Source organism: Passer domesticus, chromosome 2 (genome assembly GCF_036417665.1).
Source record: "Passer domesticus isolate bPasDom1 chromosome 2, bPasDom1.hap1, whole genome shotgun sequence".
Lineage (NCBI taxonomy): Eukaryota > Metazoa > Chordata > Aves > Passeriformes > Passeridae > Passer > Passer domesticus.
In genome coordinates, this window is record NC_087475.1 from 102031634 (window position 1) to 102047032 (window position 15399).

The 15399-nt window shown below is 37.7% G+C and overlaps 1 protein-coding gene across 4 annotated transcripts in view; it reads right to left on the reverse strand.

Moving 5' to 3' along the window:
- Positions 1-15399, reverse strand: part of CFAP44 (cilia and flagella associated protein 44) — a 41413-nt gene that overhangs the window by 7111 nt on the left and 18903 nt on the right. For 3 of the 4 annotated variants that reach the window (XR_010356693.1, XR_010356694.1, XM_064410126.1), the window contains exons 16-28: positions 13929-14081; positions 12020-12238; positions 11449-11591; positions 10325-10595; positions 8302-8357; positions 7722-7884; positions 7254-7384; positions 6094-6311; positions 5542-5707; positions 4058-4235; positions 2480-2965; positions 892-1095; positions 269-464 (exon numbers count right to left, since the gene is read on the reverse strand). Coding sequence is in view for 2 of the 4 variants with exons in the window: in XM_064410126.1 (XP_064266196.1) it covers positions 269-464; positions 892-1095; positions 2480-2965; positions 4058-4235; positions 5542-5707; positions 6094-6311; positions 7254-7384; positions 7722-7884; positions 8302-8357; positions 10325-10595; positions 11449-11591; positions 12020-12238; positions 13929-14081 (2584 nt within the window). In the remaining 2 variants the exon portion in view is untranslated. Of the gene's footprint in view, positions 1-268; positions 465-891; positions 1096-2479; positions 2966-4057; positions 4236-5541; positions 5708-6093; positions 6335-7253; positions 7385-7721; positions 7885-8301; positions 8358-10324; positions 10596-11448; positions 11592-12019; positions 12239-13928; positions 14082-15399 lie in introns of those variants that run through there. The other variant, XM_064410127.1, reaches the window with a different exon arrangement.

Below are 15399 nucleotides of genomic sequence, written 5' to 3' on the forward strand. Positions count from 1 at the left end.
ACTTACAGGATGTAAATTGCAGGAGCTGTTATCAGACCAACTGCAGTCATGTTAGAAACTGGATTACTTCATTGTTATCATTCAAGATGACAGCCACAGAACACATTGTCAGTCTATAAAGAAATCTGGGTAGGTCTGACCTACGGGTTTTTGAACTGACTGGAGTATTGTGTGTACTCAGGACTCCAGCTAGACCGAGAGATAGGTACTTGACCACATGGAAATACGTATAACAAATCCACAAAGCAAAAAGAACAAAATCTCCAACCTGCTTCTCCTCCTACTTCTTTTTTTTCCACACATTCAATTTCCTTCTTTAAAATATCAGTCAGAACATCAGCAAATTCATTGTTTTCTCCAAGGGATGCTTTGAAGCTGGCATAAAGAGCCTTCTCACGTTCCTCAAGCATTACAATCTCACACTTTCTATCCTCCATTTGTGCAAGGCAGCTCTTCAATTTTGACTAAACAAACAAAAAACTATTTCAGTTAAAAGGTACAGCACATGTGTACGTATATAGGATGCATCTGTGAAGATTTGGAAATGCAAAACTTGTCTTTCTCTCTTGATTAAACCCATGGTTCAATCAAGCATCACCTAGGAATATATTCTTAAAGTATGTGATTAGTCACTTATGCCATTTAATGAAGGATCTATTAAAATACAGATATTAAGATTATTAAAAAATTAAGTATTGGAAGTTAGAAGCGACCATCCAATAGGCTGATCATCAAGAGTTTCTTGTTTTTCAAAATTTAGCACTAGTCACCGGATTGGTGCTAAAACAAAGTCAAGGAATGCCACCATTTACTTTATGGTTTAGTTTGGTTTCAAGCCATGCATTAATGGTACTGTTAAATTTAAATTAATGATACACGTGATCCACTTACATGTACATTCTCCTGTTTATTGATGAAGGCACAAATTTTCTCCTCAAGAAGGTCCTCATGTATCTTAAGTTTCTTCAGGATAAGCAGCTCTTCACAGCATGTGATGCAGCGCAGATCAGCACTTTTCATCTGCACATCCATCTTCAGTTTCTTGTGCCGCAAAAGGCGAAGTTCAGCATCAAATTTCATCACCAGTGTGTTGATCTGGAGCAAAGGAGTGTGAAATCAGGAACAGGAAAAGTATTACCAGTGCATTTAAACATGCAAAGCTAGAGAAGGGAGCAGAAGGGAAAAATTCTCTCTGCCAAATCAACAACTCGGAAATGCTATTTCCTAGAGAGTACTGATGCACTTTGAAAGACAAATCTTTGTTCTAAGCATAATAGTAAAAGAATCATCAGGGCTTCACAGGAATCTTTCACTACATCCCCTCCATCCCTGAAGTATTTTACTCTTCAGAGAATGTTTTCATGTAGTCTGTAGTTTACAGTAGTTTATATAACAATCCCAGATGCATCAATAAATAACTCTTCTGTCTTGACAGACTTCTTTTGAAATAGCTGCCAGCTCTGCACTTAGACATTTACAGCTAAATAAGTACTAGCAGCTGCTAACATTAACTTACAGGTGTGTGATGCTCACAGCAGAATTTGGTATTCCCTCAAAACCTTCATACACACAAACAAGGGTATCTGTGTTGAGGCAGACCAAAGAATCAACTCCCAGTAGAAGAAATTAGAGGAGAGATGCAAAGAAATGGAGCAAACAAGTGAACAGTGGCATACCTCTCCTATACAGCTCTCTTTAACTCAGGTGCATCCTGAGCTTGAAGCAGTACACTTGTGTTCAACAGCTTTGAATGGATTTTTTCCACACTATCAAATTATACCTTCCCCCACATTCTAGTGCTGAGTTCCAAAGCTTAGCATATTGTTGGATAGGAAAACTATTTTCATTTGCATGCTTCAAGCTTTCTATACGACCATTTCATTTGATATCTCTCCTTTTAAGAGATTATTCCCTCTCTCCTTTTCTATGCTATTCAGAATGTTATCACATCACTAAAACAATTTCAGTTGCCTTTTTGCAGGCCAAAGATATATTATCCACTTAGATGTACCTTTCAAAGAATCTTTTCCATGACTAAGCATTTTGGTTACTCTCTTTTGTACCTTTTCTAATCCTACAAAGTCATTTTTTGGACCAAAAAAGTTGAGACTACAGTTATTGAAGAGCTGAGAACATGAATCTACAAAGTTGTAGTGATGATGCTTTTTTAACTCTAATTTTTCAAGTTATGTCTAACATTTTACTTGTCTTTATTTTTCCTTTTTTTTTGGCCACTAAGATCATAGCTTCATGGCACAATCAGTAAGAAATCCAAGATGTCTTTCAAGTGGTAATAGTCAGAACACGTGTTATAGTTATGGATTTACACTGATTTCCACTGTAAATTTACAACAGTTAGCATTTTATGGGACTGCAGAAAGGCAAGACTAGCAGCAATCCTGAGACAGAAGGGGTTTTGGTTTCATTTATGAACCAGTGGGATTTTTTAATCTGACAAAAATAACTTTCAATTTCCTACCTTTTTAATCAAGGTCTCCTGCAAGTACAGATTTTTTATCTTCTCCCTCTTTAAAATTTCCAGTTCCATTTCTGTTGGCTCTGCTTTCCCCATCTCAAAAGCCTCCTGTTCCTCTGTGACCACAGCTGATGCATCTCCAGCCTGTGCCATGGGGTCACCCTCTTCCACTGGAGGAGTTTGAAGAAACACATGCCTAAATGCACGAGAGGAAGGACACCCTTCCAGTGGTTCCTTGAGCTTTGCCTTGGCCTCCTGCTCCTCTTTGAACTTTAGGAGGACATCACTGTTGTACTCAACTATTTTTTCAGGAACCTCATCTGGGTGTAACTGAGGGATCAGGGGAATAGGGAGATGTTCTGATGCATCTAAGTTTGCCTGTATGGATTTGACTTCCTTCACTAAACTCTTGATTTCATCAATAGTAGAAACCTTGAGGTCCCTCAAAGACACAACCTCTTTGTTCATATTCACTTTCGCCTTATGGATCTGCAAAGGAAAAACTGTTTTAGTAGGATTCTCCACCACAGGAAGCAGTCTTACCCAACTCAAAAAGGCTAACATTAGGATAATCAATCATTCTGTTATAAGGGGACACTGTATTAGTTGATTCTTTTTACATAAAGTAATAATTGAATGTGATCTATCATCCATATACTTGGCAGAAACATCTTCTGATAAAAGAAAGTAACATACCATCCACCTGAAGCAGATGGAATTCCTCATCTGTATAAACCAAGAATTTACTACAAGAACTATTCCCTTTGTTTGTTCTAATGAGTTGGGTTAATCACTGGCTATCTGGTAGCAGTGATATATATAGTATCTATCAGCACTACAGTGAGGTGCTGAAGTCCAAACACAAGACTGAAATGAACCAACAAATCCCCTGAAACTGTAGCATTGCTTCTGTAATGCTTAGGCCTCGCTGCCAAAGTTACCCAGTGTCACTCTTTTGCACTCAGCCAAATACAGTGAAAGACCATTCCTATGAGAAGGATGAGGGGAAAGAAGTCACAGAGAAAGCAACAAAGATACCGCACAACATTTGAACTTAATGTGTCTTCAAGGTTGAAAGATGTGTGGTAACTGTAGGAGTCCTACGATAGCAAGGTGGCTCCAAAAAACCTGGTTTCTCAGGAAGATTCCAATTCCAGGAACAGTGATTACCAAAGTGCAAATACAGAGAGGCTACACTAGAACACTTGTCCTTGCTCACATCCCTGTTTGTGTAAAGGTATGTCCTGTCAGGGGTTATTTAGCTCAGTGTTTTACTAGATTATAAGACTTGTAATTAAAAAAGACAGGTGTTCCTGCTGAAATACTTAGTTAAGGTAAATTCTCTTTCTCATTTATAAAAAGTCACCCTGGAATGATTCAGGTTTGAGTTTGCTGAAGCACAAGACTGTTCACAAGAGAAGGGTTGATTTGTAACTAAAGCTTACTCAAAACAGCCGTCTGTCTTTCAAGGCCTATTCAATTATTTTAAGGCCTTTCAATTATTTTAAAAAAATTTCTTCAGTGATTAATACTGAAGTCCAATTCCCCCCAAAAAATCGGGCTATATACAGTTTTACATACCAAGTCTTCCAGGATTGCAAGCTGTATCTTCTTCTTTTCAGTGCTTATACGCTCCTTTTCAGTGAGTGTGTAGTTAGTGGCACTCTTCAGCCTGTAACATCCTATATTCTCCCGTGCTTCTTTGATCTCCTCAGCATCTTTGGAATTCTCATGGTTATGTCTGGGTTTGCTCTTGTATCTGGTAGGTACAAAATAAAGCTGAACTTCAAGACAGAAAGCATACAGTCTTGTATGAACAAACAGTCATTTCATACCCTCTTACTTGTGCAGCAAAGTTTGGGAGGTGAAAGAGTGATACATCTCTTTCAGAAAAGAATGGCTACTTTGGAAAGAATATCCTTGCACACTTAAATGAAAATCCCAGAGTTTTTTTCTGCCTAAGAACTCTTAAAACAGCTCTGCCATGGGAAAGTTGAAACCTTCACACTCAGACTGAGTTCTGGATTAAGTGAGTACATGCTGCTATCAATTTCAGGGAGCCGCACATCAACAATCTACCACTCTGTAGCACAGAATACTTGATCCTACTCTACATTGTTAAACACTCAATAACCTTAAAAGCTTTATATTCTGACTCTACATTATAGAGTCTATACTCTAATATATTCTGGTCCTATTCCCTGCCATTCATCTCCTAAGGAAGAGAGTACTCATCAGTCCTTCCATGAGCATCGAATGGTTTGGGTTATAAGGGATCTTAAAGATCATGTCATTCCAGTGCCCCTGACATGGATAGGACCTTCCACTAGACCAGCTCACGCAAAGCCCCATCTAACCCAGCTGTGAAAAAGTAGTCATTCAAAGATATGACTTAGGTTAGATATTTGGAAAAGATTCTTCCCCCAGAGGGTGGCTGGGTACTGGAACAGGCTCCCCAGGGAAGTGGTCACAGCACCAAACCTGACAGACTTCAAGGAATGTTTGGACCATGCTCTCAGGCACAGGGTGTGACTCTTGAGGCTGCCACGTGCAAGGACAGGAACTGGATTTTGATGGTCCTTGGGGGTCCTTTGATGGTCCCTTCGAACTCAGGATATTCTGTGATTCTGTGAAAGATGTCCTGTCCCCCTTTCTTGCTGCTCAAGATAAAGACTAGCATGGAGCATGAGGGCATATCACAAACACTTACCCAGCTCTTACAGTGTCTGCTCCATGTGGGGCTGGAAGAATTCACTTTGAGTTGACTGTAATGGCATCTCTCAGTCATGATCTATTTAGACACATTTTACTCCCCATCTGAAAATGCAGCTACCAAGCTGAATTCAAATTTGATAATATTTTACAGGAACCATAGAAACTAAATATATTCTAATGCTCTCTTGAGAATTGGAGATACATGAAAATTCATCTGTTTTAATTACAACCCTTAGGAATATAAAAACCTAAGCAGGGAGATAATAGCGCCAAATGACAGCTAAATGGCATTACTTGACCTCAAACAAGAAGCAGAACTAAAAAGGAACAGAGTCCAGTTCAAGACTCACAATTCATGCCACTCTTCCCTTCTCTTCATGATCTTGGCTTTCAGTGCATCATATTTCTCAACAAGTCTTTTGATTTTCTGACGTCTGCTTTCTATATAGCGTGTGGTTGGCTTTCGGACTTCTGGTGTCTTCAGCCTTTCAGCCTCCTTCTCAAAAGCTACACTTCCTGAAACAAAATATAACCATGTGAAGATGTAATACCATGCAGCACAGTGCAGTCCTAGCTACTGGAAACTCCCTCAGACAGCTCCTGTAGAACTGATGTGAATTAGGATAGTTCCATTGTAGTGGATGTTTTGAAAGTATTCAGGTTCCTTGACTTGACTTTTAGTCACATTCTACCCATGGGGCTGACAGACAATTGCTGACATTGATCTAAACATGGAAAACTATGTATGAGTGTTACTTTCTATGTAGGTACTAAAAAACCACATTACAGCTACATTTCTTTACCGCACTTACATGTGTATTTCTTTATCTTGGACCCAGGAACACAAACTGAGATGAAAGACAGAAACCATATTACTGAAAGATTTAAATGGTTATCATTACCTCTATGCACAGGGCTTATCTCTCTGAGGATCTCCTCTTCTGTTTGTTCTGCCTCTTTAAGTGCTGTCCACTTCTCTTTAAGTACTGCCCACTTGCTGTCCACATGTTTCTTATCTGGGGCATATTTCTCAGACACTGTTAGAAGGCTGTAGGTCGAAATCTGATGATTGCTTTGAATAGCATGCACAGTGAGAGTCAATTCCAGAGAGTCCCGAAACCTGGGATCCCAAATTAGACAAAACTGTCTGATGTCAGTGGGCACAACATACCATTTCACCTTAACCAAAAGAGCATGGATAGTGTAGTTCACTTATTGCACATACAATCCTTACATATAAATCCACAAGTCAGTAAGTAATTGCATAGCATGATGACATCTGACACTATCTATTGACTTTTATGCAATTTAAGAATGGAGACGATCAAGAATAAACACATGAAGACTCTTCCCAATATAAAAACTTATACCAGGTTCTTCATGACAGTAAATTTCATCTTCTGTTAAGGACTTATCAAAAACATGCTCATTCTATCTTTTTTCCCAGTCACATACTCTGTGTGCCTGAGGTGGTTTTTTACTTGTATATTTATTTTATTAATTCATCTTTTCCTCTTACCTAGATCTATGAAAACCAACTCAAAATGCACCTCATGCTTAAACTTGTGTTCTTGAGAAAGTTTGTTTTGTAACTTCAAATTGTATAGAGAACGTTGTGTTAGCAATGACATTAAAATACCTGACAGATACACAACATGTCTTAAAAAAAGGCATTCGTTTCCCAGGTTGTTTTTCAATATTTCAGTAAGAGTTCTTGGTTCTTATTGAACGTACTGGCAGACCCAGGCAAACAGTCTCAACCAGCTTTCTTCACACAGAAGTGAATCCAAATGAAGTAATTTCCTTTATTTGATTATCTGCATTTTCACCAAAGATTCAACAGAAGTAATTACACATAAATATAAACACATACTCCTGTGTATGTTCCAAGAATAAATAAGATTCTTAAATAAGAACAGAATCATAACGGAACAGATTAAATACTGATTATATGAAAGAGATTAAAAAAATCACATTCCTTTTTCTTGTGGGAGGTACAACTTCATAGACAATAAGCCCCATGGAAGGTCAGGGAGAGAAGTAGCAGAAAAGTGGTAATTACTGTGCTTGTAGTTTCTGCAGTCCAATGAATTGTTTCTCATGCTCCCAAGCCAGCTGCTTTTGCACTAAATGGATTCTTTGTAGTGTCTGCCTATCCAGCTCTTCAAAGATCCTACGGTCCATCTCAAACTCCTGCAGGAAGACAGAAAACCCAACATCACATTATCTTGGCTACTAGGTCTTCAGAATAAATACTTTTACCCTAGGTGCCTTAGTTGCATGCACATCAACACTACCCTTTATTTCAGAAGCTATCTCCACAGAGAACGACATTTTTTTCCTGTGCTTCTTAATTGGCACAAATAATCAGCTGTGATTCAGCTGTGATTCAAAAGTCCAGCAATTTATATATTCTTAAAACTACCTTAATCCAAAGCATTGGACATCTTTGGTCCCAGCATGATATGTAGCAACATTTTAGAAGAAGGTGCCTGTAAATGTAAATGACCCCAATAAAAGCCAGGTGTACCTCTCTGGGCAACTGCATGTGCTTGGGCAACTCCTGATTCTTTTGAAGGAGAAAAACAAAGTCTTGTCTCAGTGCACTTAACTTCTCTCTTTTCCTATTTTTCTTTTCTTCAGCTTCCTTCATTTTCTGCTCATGCTCCTTTTTCTGCTTGTATTCCTCAATACTGAAAATGCATAAAAAGGAAATTATGTTGTCTCAATGCAAGAGTGGAAATGTTACAGTTTATATGACCTTTTAGATTTCCTTGACAGTCTTAAATTCCCAGTGAACTCCACAGTTGTTAAGGTAACTTAAAAAGGAATCATCTTCCTGTATATTTGTACACTTTTAATTTCAAGGGGCTTTGACCTTTTGCTGTCTCTGTAGTCTGAAGTTAACTGCCTCATAGTATGATATTTGAATTACTTCCAGAGAAAAATAGATGAAATGGAGAGAAAGGCTGAAAAAACTGTGTTTCACAAATAAATGAAAATTCAGGGTGATCAACTTGTCCCTCCTCTTTGTAGGCAAAAAGAAATACACATGAAAAGAGTTACCAACACTTGAAAATCCCTTTCATCAATATATAAGCATCTCTTACGTGTAGGCATCAGGATCCGTAATGTCTTCAGTAGCCTTTTCCTTCTCAAGACCTCTCTGGAATAAAAGCATTGTCTTGTCTTTAAACAAGCAGTTATAGTTTCAACAGACAGTAAAGCTTTTATAAACATAAAGACAGAGCTCTCACCACCTCTCACAAAAACAAAAGAAATATTTATTTTCAATATTGCTATCTGGCCTTAAATATTATGTTGTAATGTTTCAAGCTGAAAAAGAAATGAAGTTTGTTTATATGTAAAAGAATTAATGAAATATTAGGGACAGAGAACACAAATCCTACAACCTCTCCAGCGGCATAAATCGTTACATCATTGCTTGTCCTAAGTTCACTCTGTCCCATAACAGAGTTCACTCTGTCCCATAACAAGGTCCTCTACCCCCCGGCCCAATTCTCGTCTCCCCTCACATTGACAAGAGTCAGTGTCATGGGCTAATTCCAAGTTACATCTGTAATTAGTCTGGTTGGCTTTTGCTGACTGCATAATGGAGTCACAATTATTAGCTGTGAAGAATGACGGATGGATGGACATTGCAGTGGCACAAGCCTCATTTCCCCAGGCAATCATGCTCTGAAAAAAGAGGGGGGACTATCACCCAACAATTTAGTTGTACTTAATTGATCTGTAATTTAACTCAATTAGTTTCAGATGATTTGTATTTAATTCTCTAAGAATCTCATGAAGTTTAATGAAGATAGAATTTTTTTAATCTTCCACATGACTTAAAACTAGAATAGATACTTAATGAAGATATACTTCGAAAAGGGAAAAACTCTATTAGAATGGTCATTAAGAAATGTTGTTAGCCTGAACAATAGAACTGACCATAAAAGTCTTTATATAGAACCACCTACATATTTAAAATGATAAATCTGTACATATGCTTATAATGGTATATTAATAACATCTTGTAATACTGGAGTTAGTAAGGCTCTGATATCAAAGGCTCTAATCATTCACTTCTAGAAAATCATTCTGGCTCTATTCTCAGTGCTATATATTCTTGTCATACTGGTAAAGAATGCCAACTACTCATGAACTATTTAGCTGAATGACCAAAATCACAGTTTCCTCTGTCTCTGCCAACCATTCTTCAAAATGTAGTTACTAACCAGCATTAAAACATATTTTAAAGTTTAATTTGTTAATTAACCTTTAAAGTTAAAGTTTAATTACATTCAATAGAATGTGAAATCTTTTAAGATTTTTTAATTCTATTGAATGTATACCTACTGTAATATTTATTGTGCATGATGGCACTTCTTTACGCAACAGCTCTCACTGCTTCTTTCAAGATATATTTATTTAATTCAGACACTCTTAAGGCTTTTTAAAAATTCAACGACATCTGAACATTTTAGTTGGCATCCCTCTTCTTGTGCATTATCAGTAGAACTGCTTCTGAGTTCCCGTGTCATCTGTTTAAACATGCTAGAGATGATCAGCTCTGCAGTGAGTACAGGACACCTGTAAATTCATTACTACTAATGCTGCCCAAGAGCAACAGGATCAGCATTGTGTTGTGCTATTTTGCAAATGTAAAAAATCCATTGTGAATTTTAGATGAATGGTACTAGACGTATAAAGAAACTACATATTTGGTATTCTCCAATAGTATTTCTAGAATCCCCATCAAGAGCAGAATCATATTTTACAGGAATTAAACCGAAGAAAGGTAATAAATATGACAAATCTTTGCAATTCTTTAATTCCAGGAATATGTATGACTACACGTTTGAGTGGGAAAGCACTGGCAGAATATTACATATTAATAACACATACTATGTTCATTTGGAGAAAAACATAAAACACTGAGAAGCAAGAGTGCAGTCACAGAGCTCATTTATTAGGGAACGTTTTGCAAGAGCTCTACTTCTAAATAGTTTGGGAAACTTCAGCTTTTGCTGTGAAAGATCTTTAAGAAAAATAATTGAACCATGTTTGCCCATCAGGATAGTTTCATACCAAACAGGCCTAATTCAGTGAAAGAGGGTACCAACTTACCCTAGGAGGAGGGATTCTGACTTTTAGCTCTTTGGGAAGCTCTTCTTCTGACATGAGGTCAAATGTAAAAATGTTTCCATCTCCACCACAGGTAATCAGACACCTATCATCATGACTGCAACAGATCCCCCGGATCTGCCCATTATCATTGTCATGCACATTCAGGTACCAGTAGTCCTTCAGGGCACCCACTGAGAGGCCTTTCTCACTGAGAGGATAAGCACGAAGTGAGCCATCCTGCATCCCACAGAACATCAGGGGCATGCGGGTACTGTTAAATAAACAAGAAAGAGTAATAGCAGCAACTTCTAACAAGCAAGTTCAAAATAGGAAAAGAGCTGATCTAGCTTAATAGAAATCACTTTCCCAAGTTTGGAAGCCAAAAGCAAAGTATTTGGAGCATTTCAAGTATGTGTGATTCTACTGTGAAGTGTTTTGCAGCTAACTGGCTGGTCATTCCAGCACTTGCTAGGTATCTTAGAACTAGTCTTAGCCCTGAGCTGGGCAGTGTAGCAGACACCAAGTCAAAAGCTAGAAAAGCAGTTTTTAGCCCCTGCTCCCCATTTAATACAGGTGTCGATGAATGCCACCAGCAGTAGATTAAAGCCTGAATTAAACCTGCCTCCTTTTGATGCAGAACATGCCTATCTTACAGGGAACCTAATACTGGGAGTCTGAAATTAATCCAGCCTTTCCATTCATACAGTTCACAGAATGTCCTGAGAAGCTATATTCTTAGCACTAGAGGGATGGACTGACTGCTCCATGTTCTATTCTCTTTGTTAACTATGATAAAGGACTGCTGTTCTGGTGATCACTAAATGCAGGGACTTCTAACGATTCTCCTGGAGTTGTACAATCTAGGGTGGTTGAGTTCTAGTCAGTACTTACTTAGAAATCCCATTTTTTCATCTTTGAAGGTCTTTTAAAATTATTCTATCAGACACATGGCTCAGCTATGTCCATTAGGAATTTTAAGTGAAACTCAGTGCCAGGAAAACCAGAGAGAGTTATATACTAGAGTTGAGCCACAATGGAAAACGGACAAAGGAGCATTCCTCCCTTCCAAGTTCAATTTCATCAAGCTTTATCCCAGAGCTATTTGTTACATTACAGTGTTTTACCAGAAGGAGATTTGGTGAATGGGATTGTTGTCAGTGTCCTGCATAGGAATCACTTCAAAGGGTTCATCTTTCCTCTTCTCAGGGTCTTCTTTGTCACCATGTGAGAATTCGCAATGATAGAGAAACCCTGAGTCATACCCACCCTGAAGAAGAGAAGGACCATAAGGAAATGGTGAAGCAACTGACCAGGAAAATGCAAATTTCAGAATAATTCTTCCTTTCTTAAGAATCTGTGATATGTTAGAAAATGCTACTTCCAAACACCTAGAGATCCTATTTATCCACAGACAGAAGTCTGTCATGATCTCTGGCATTAAAAGCCATTCAACCACTATGTTAAAATCCTATCTTCTACTTGTGAGGGAACAGCTCATTCGGGCACCACCAAGAAGGGCACCTACTGGATATCTACCAAACAATCTGAATCAGAGTGACACCACTGGTATACTTCACAAAAACCACTGAAACTGTCAAGGATGAAAGGAATTGGATGTTCTAGGGATGACAGGTTTCAAAGGGAAAGGATGTCACATCATGCAATCCCATCAACACGTAGTAAAAACTCATTTACCAAAGAAAGCCAAAATTTTCCTGGTGCTGAATAAAAGCCACAGAGGATGGGACTGGGCTCCTCTGGTATGTAAACAGGTGACAATGGCTCTTCTTCAGGTTCTTCCTCTTTAGTTTCTTCCACCTCAAGTCCCAGCTCCTTTTGCTGGTTTATCCATTCAAGCCTTGCCTTCTCCTTCTCTTCCTTTTCTTTCTCTCTCCGTGCAATCTCCTCTTTCAGCTATTACAATGAGCAGAGAAACACCAAGACATGAAACCAAGGCACTCCACACATCACTGGCTGAAGGAGTCTCATAAATGAAATCCAAGGTGGTCCTGGCACTATACATACAGACTATCTACAGAAATCTCTTTCCTGTCAACCTAGCAGAGATAACCAGACTTCATGGGACTCTCCAGTGAAATTTCCCCCTCCTCTGAAGTATTTACTCTTGGTCCTTTGAAACAGAAATAATTCCGAATGACAAGCAGATTTCAACATTTCCTCAGAGGGATTATTCCAAATCTTCACCACTATGCTTACTCCTGCAGAAATCCTAAGTCCTGTCCCCTGCCTGCCCTGGTGAAAGAAAAGAACTGAAAACTCAAATAAGTTCTAGTGCATCATTGGTATAGAGCAAAAGAGAGAAGCTGTAACTGACTTAACTTCTGAACAATGAAGGAAAGATTTATCAAACCTTTAAAATTCTCTTCCATTCAAGCCTACTATAGCATAAACAAATATGAAACATTCTCTAAAACAGTAGCTTCCTAAGAAGATATTAGACAGCCGAACAGCAAGCCCTTAAATATTATCAGCTGATCTTTGTCTGATATACCTTTTAAAAAATCTCCTGTTCTAGGGACTCTACAGACTATAAAAATTACTTTTTTTTTATCACTACCCTTACTGTGAGAAATCTTTCCTTGCATTAGAACATCCTTTTTGTAACTTGTTAATTATTTATCTAATTCCAAAGTAAAAAGAGAGCCATTCTTTCTCTCTGTAGAAACATTTTTTATTTTTAGTGATTGCTTCTCAACATTATTCTTCTCATTTGACTAAAAAAAACCAAAAAAATACCAACCAAAAAACAAACAAACAAAAAAAACCCCCCAAAAGATCTGATGACAAAGCATGCATATGAAAGGAAATATTAAAATAATGTGTGTATTCTGAGAGATACTGCTGTGAAAAAACATCTAGAGTCTTTCTCCTGAATGCTGACTTCCTCCAAGTTATAACATGAAATGAAGCTTTGCCAACGTGCAATAATACAGGAGCAGTTAACAGAGAAGGCAGAGAAATCACAGGTTAACAACAGTACTAGAGACACTCTTGGATTGTATTGGATTGAGCATGGAACTGAGAGCCTGCTCACTGGAGTTCTCCTTCTGAGCCTAACATCAGCTTGCTTTTTAGTTTCACAAAACTGACTGTAGCTGTGAGTTGGTATAACTATTTCTCTTTGGCCCCACATATTCTTTTTAAATACTAAGTGCCATTCAGAAATTAAATGCACACCTTTAAACTTAAAAGATTTTTTAAAAGCCAGAAACACTGCTGAAAAAAAGATATGTTTCATAACTGTTGAAAGAAATTTCCTGTAGGGTGACTACCAACCACAAGAAATAGTCTTTTTGTGAAAATTACCAAAATTAAAATGTTTTGAGAACTAATCAACTACGTTTCCCTTTCTCTAACGCTGTCTTCTAATTATAAACAAAATTCACATCATGCTTTCAGTGTCATTGAATAAACCAAAAACAATTTGTAATTTCAAGCCACAAATGGCTTCTACCTACCATTCCCATTCAAGGAGCTAAGCAAAAATCCTGTGATGAAATACAGGGACTAGAAACTCTTCTGTGTAGTTTGATCACCTGGGACAATGAAGAAGATGAAATTCTGCCACAGCAGAGTTTTTTACCTTGATTTGGGATTTAATACTATAAAAATGGAAGTACTGTGTTGGCAGGTTTTTTATGTGATAGGTGGTCACTTTATCCTGCTTCCTACGGAGAGGGGCAAGAACCTGGACAGCAAAGCCATTCTCACAAAGGATGAGCACCGTGCTCTTGTCCTGTATAAAAACACAAATAATGGGGGAGATGTATAAATGGAATTGAGACAAATGGGAGGAAAAGTTGGTTAGGCAGAGGCACAGGCATAAAGCCACTCATTCACCTGTGCTCTTATTTCTATGTACACTTTTAAATTGGACATCAGAAATCAGTGAGCTTCTTTTATGCCAGGCAAAGCTAAGGAATTGAAGAAATCCTTTCTGTGTCCAAACCAGCTATAATTCTGACACTGCTTAGCTTGAAAGCAGCATATTTTGGAAATTTGGTTAAATTAAAAGATGGATTTGACCCAGGACTTAGTAGGTTTTCGGTTGATAATTTCATATATTTCTGTACTAATACAGACTTGGCTCAAAGTCTTGCCAAATGCTACTTACCTTTCAGTTTGTTTGGTTTTTGTTGGCACCTCACGAGTCCTTTAAAACGTGAAGTTAGGAAGAATAGGTGAGGTTAAGGTAATAATTATTCAGTGTTTTGAGTTTTTAAAAGACAAGTCTGTATTTAATTTCAGTTTTCATAAGCTATCTGGAGAAAAGAGAGAGAGGCTTATTTTATCTGACCCATCACTAAAAATGTGCAAAGAGGGCATTTTAGAGTTGCTATGGAAACCCTAACTAGGAATGATATGGTTCCTGTGTCTATAGGATCTCAGTTTAAAAATGCATTCATTAAATGTAATGTATTTAATCAGCAGTGCTTCTTTAAAACAAATTACAAAAAATAAGTAGAGTGACATTCCGATGCTGGCACTGTGTTAAGCAAGTGTTCTCATCTAGCAATGGAGGCCAGATACTTGTAGAGAAAATTACTCAGGCAGAATCTATCATATCCAAGACACAATGGGTGCTTTTTTCAGTAAGGAGGAGTACCTCGTCTTCAAGGAAAGGACTCAAAATGTAACTGTCAGATCAAGATCTACTGTTTTTTCAGTAAGATAGAATTCATACCAAGACGTCTTTTGCCAGCTTTTAGGAGTGGAAATACCAACACTTTGCCACTATGCACCTGTAAAATATATCTTGCTAGCATCTAAATATAATGAATAGTCTCTCCTCTAAATAAGGATACTGAACCAAATAAAATTTCAAATGTTATCCCAACTCTAGAAAACTTTTAAATATCAGCAAAAACCTAAGTTGATATGTCCTGACACATTTCAAACACAGAATGTGAATTTCAAGAAGCACCCAAAATCTTTTTTAATGTTGTCAAAAAGCTTTTTAAAACTCTGTTTTAATAGGGGCAAGAGTCACAGACAGTAACGCTCAAATAACTTCTGTGTCAAAGAAAATCAGTTCTTCCAAAAGCTAAAGAATA